Raw genomic sequence first — 4290 nt, forward strand, 5'->3', positions numbered from 1 at the left:
AGCGCGTGCGGCCTTCCAAGCTCAAAGCCTTTGCCCTCCATAGATCAGCCAGACTCGCGCTGGCTGTAGCTTTTAACCTTTAATTACCTTGAGCACAACTCTAGAATAAGCAACAAACTGCAATGTGTATGGAATGATCATGGTTACATCTGCAATGGAAAATCATGTTATTATTCTGGTACCTGTAAGAAAAGATCAAACTAAAGTTATCACCATCACTGTAATGCAAAGAATAATGTAAGGTCAAAAACTTCAATTTATGCTTAATGCAAAGCTGGTTATATACTTCTAATGAACTAATAATGCCATATTAAAATATTAAATGATAATGAGAAAAACATCCCCTCCTTATTCTACAATTCCCTCTGTTGACCTCTGGAGAATCCAGAGATCACAAACAGTTGTGTCCCTCCTTGGCCTACACATTCAGTTCCACATGCATCATTGGCATCATGGACATTGGAGTAATGACTCCAGGGTCCACTGCCCTCACAGACATACTTTTGAACATTCTTCTGGCACAAGGGATGAGACAACAACAAATAACCATAATACCCACCACAACAGACAAAGAAAACATGACCGAAGCGATAACCCCCTTCCACCGTCCGAACACTGAGGTCAGCCAGCCTTCTAACGGATTACCAACACCGGAGTGATCATGCATAGTTTCAGAAAGGCTCTTTAGGCCCTCCAGAGCCTTGGTTACCGACCCATCTGGAGCAGTATTGTTTGGAATAAAGGTGCAACACTGGTCAGCAAACATAGAACACACGCCCCCTTTTTCCGCTAACAACATGTCAAGGGCCATTCTATTCTGCACTCCCATTAACGAGGTCGGACCCACCTGCTCCGCCAACCCCTCCATGCCGTCTCTGGTCAGGTTAGAGAGCCTCAGTACATTATAGTGAACATAATTAATCCTATCTACATTCTTGTTTGGGGTCACTGGAAAGAAAGCAGAAATTATTGGAATATTTTCAAACCCGGCTGCTATTTGGTCAACAAGTTTAAATTCATTTGGAACCCCCCTGGGCACTCCAATGGAGTCGATCCAGGTGGGGGAATTCATTCTAGGGTCATAAACATTTATGTCATGTATTCCTCTCTTCCTCAAAATGTGTCTTTTGCGCCTGGCTGCCAAAGTGCGCGTATTAAGTGAGGGAATTGATTTGACCTTATTTCCGATTAGCATAAGTGGCGCTCCTAGTCTCACCATCGCGCATGTCCCCACGCTCCCGAGAGGAACTCTGACCAATAGAGTCCTGTGCCCGCAATAGTAATACAGCCCGCTCCTAGCCCAAGTCCCAATTAGGGTGGCTGCATCACTCACATTGTTGGTGGTCCTCCCAATCTGGGGTCAATTTCCCCCAACCGATATTTAACTTTATCTGTGGTAAACTTAAAGCACGTATAATTATCTTTCCGGGGCATAAACGGCCCTACTTGCGTGAGCTTGCCAATAGGGGGAAATAGACTGGACAACACAGTGCAGTTCCCCGTATTCACAGCTCCTCTAGTTATTTGCAACATACAATTATAGCCCCACTGATCCTCTGGATGCAGAGGTGCAGGCTCTATAAATAAACGCGGCCTTGCCGAAGCGCAGGCTACACAATTAGCCACGATTTCCCCTCTCGCAGTGCGTACTCACTGAATAATCCCAACAGACCCACACATTGTATCCCCTCCAAGCACTGCCGACGTCCCTGCAATTAACAACATCACACAGATCAAACGTAAAGGAAGTTGTGGCGCCAATAACATAATCTAATTCTAAACCACCATATGTGCTGAGACACTCATCCTTTTTACCAGAGACCTCGCGCTTCACTCTTGCCCGCAACCTTAAATCACTATGGACCACGCGTGATGTACTTGGTGTATCAAACAACGCCGGACTGGCATGGCCTCCGTGCTCAGACTGGTTTCCCGGGTCGGTCTGCAACAAACAAATCAAAAAACAAATAGCCATGATTAGCAACATAGTTAACATCAAACTCATAATAATTTTGAACATTGTGATGGCTTTTGAAACTCTTCTTTCATCACCAGTGTCTAATTGTTGTGATGGCATGGTGGTATGTGAATGTTATGGTGTAGTAAAAAGTTCAAAGCCCTTTATCAGAGCCTCTCTCTTGTTTTAGGTGTTCAGTGTGGTACCGCTCCTTTTCGTTGGCGCGGCGATCTCCTCCTTGACTGCTCTTCTTTCTTCGACCTTCCGGGTAGACCACCGGTCGGCCCGTTGCACAGGTGTGAGGGTTTATTCTGCCGCTCAATTTCACCTGTGTTGGGTGGAGATTGATCCTTCCCCACCAAGCCCTCGTGCGCGGCCGCGCACTGCGTCCAGTGATACCAGGTGTCGCCTTTCCCCTTCAGTTGGACCGCTGTCGCCGTCCGAGCCGATACCTCATATGGACCAGTCCAGCGGGGCTCCTTCCACTTTCGTTTGATGACTCTCAGCCACACTGTTTTCGCGTCCGGGACCTCTCCTTCTCCTGTGGGCCCTTTACAAGCCGCCTGTTTCGTGAAACTGGACACTAGCGCCTTTAGCTCGTTCCAGTAGTCTGCATGGGACCGGTTCCCCTTTTTGTCCCGTTCAACCGAGCCCACCGTCCAAGGTGCCGGAAACTGTCTCCCGGTTTGCAGCTCGTATGGTGTAAAACCTGTGGATTGATTAACAGAACATCTTATGGTCATCAACGCAACCGGCAGGGCTGCGACCCAATTTAGCCCTGTTTGCGCGCAGATTTTTGCCAATTTGTTTTTCAAATTTAGGTTCATTCTTTCTACTTTCCCCTGAGACTGAGGATGATAGACCGTTCCAAATTTATGCTGGACGCCCAACATTTTTTCTACTTTTTCCAAATCTTGATTTTTAAAATGGGTTCCATTATCTGATCTAATTCTTTTCGGGAACCCATGACGGGGAATGTAATGATTGATTAAACACTTAATAACAGTCTTAGCATCCTCCTTTTTTGTAGCCCAGGCCTCTGGCCAGCCGGTCAGAGCGTCAACACACACTAACAAATATCTTACACCGCCAGGCCCGGAATCAATCATATCAGTGAAATCAATAACAATCTCCTCTCCCGGCCTCTCAGGGGGCCGAAACTTACCCACTTCCGGTTTTACTGCTGGCTTAGGATTGTGTGCCCCACAGATTAAGCACATCCTGGCCTTCTCTCTTATCATTCCTCGCAGCTCAGGATGCCACCAATGACACAAATTTCTTTCCATCTGGGCTCTCCCCACGTGGGCAAGTCCGTGGGCTTCATCCACCTTCTGTTCTTCCATTTTGGCTGTCAGCACGGGGCGCCCGTCCGGCCCCCTCCACAAATGTCCATCCTGCCAGGCTCCTTTGTTTTTCCACACCCCCTTTTCCTCTGGGGATGCCTCCTCCTGGGCCCGTTTAACTTCCTCAATCAGGTCAACAGGTATCTCCTCTTCTGATGTTACCTGTATCATTTGTCTCCGTCCTTTGTAGCCTGCGGCCTCCTTTGCGGCTTCGTCTGCTCTCTGGTTTCCTTTTTCCACCATGCTGGTTCCTTGGGAGTGAGCTTTGCATTTTATAATGCTCACCTCCTCTGGGTCAGCCAAGGCCTTTTCCAGTTCCTCCATTTCATGTTTGTGGGAAATAGGTGCATTGGTTGCTGTTCTGAATCCTGCTCTTTTCCACTGAGGCAGCTCCACATGCGCTGCTCCAAACGCATATGCCGAATCGGTGTAGATGTTCACTCTTGTTAAGGTTCACAATTGAGGAAGGAGAGTACAAACCACCCTTGGTCCAGAAGCTCTTGGTCAAACAATGATTTTTAATGAATACACACGTGTGGGAAGACAACTCTGTACGCAGACAGCAAGTAGTCTTCAACTTAATCAAAGCATGAACAGATATTTTATAGCATCAGGGTTTGATTTACTGACGCCCCTTCATGCGTCACAGATACATTTTATACATAGATCAGATCAACACCACAATGACTTTTAACCCAGAAGATCATCTTCTATTTTCATGGCTGGTACTTTCCGTTCTTGTCTTAAAGTGAATTGTTCCTCTTTCTTGCCGAGACAACAAGGACGGTTCCTCTTTTACCGAGACATGACTAATCTCTCCTCTAAATAAATCTAACTCATGTGTGTGTGTGTGTTGACCTCACATGCTCTTTGTGTCACCTCTTCACCTGTTGCACTTCTGACCTTTCACTAGACCAGAGGCTCACTGAGACTATGTGTATGTCTTCTACTAAATAAATGTTTTAACCAAGAACCTCTACTAAAACCTTA

General features: G+C 46.6%; 1 protein-coding gene across 1 annotated transcript; it reads right to left on the reverse strand.

Annotated features, from left to right (window-relative positions):
- Nucleotides 1-2151: 2151 nt before the first annotated feature.
- LOC146548797 (uncharacterized) lies at nt 2152-3300 on the reverse strand. The gene is made up of 2 exons (XM_085263161.1): nt 3123-3300; nt 2152-2666 (listed from the first exon to the last, which is right to left on the reverse strand). Exons 1-2 carry the CDS (start codon nt 3298-3300, stop codon nt 2152-2154), a joined length of 693 nt encoding a protein of 230 aa, XP_085119287.1.
- Between the last annotated feature and the right edge of the window lie 990 nt (nt 3301-4290).

This window comes from Mchenga conophoros, linkage group LG22 (genome assembly GCF_057382185.1).
Source record: "Mchenga conophoros isolate Kocher_MC1m ecotype Shallow Benthic linkage group LG22, M_conophoros_male_GT1.1, whole genome shotgun sequence".
Lineage (NCBI taxonomy): Eukaryota > Metazoa > Chordata > Actinopteri > Cichliformes > Cichlidae > Mchenga > Mchenga conophoros.

What these genes read in the sequence shown, in the direction of transcription:
- LOC146548797 (XM_085263161.1), bottom strand. Translation starts at nt 3,300, where the DNA reads ATGGAAGAACAGAAGGTGGATGAAGCCCACGGACTTGCCCACGTGGGG. An exon ending in AGCAGTAAAACCGGAAGTGG is followed by an intron (nt 2,667 to 3,122) that starts GTAAGTTTCGGC and finishes ATCAATCCACAG; the next exon opens with GTTTTACACCATACGAGCTG.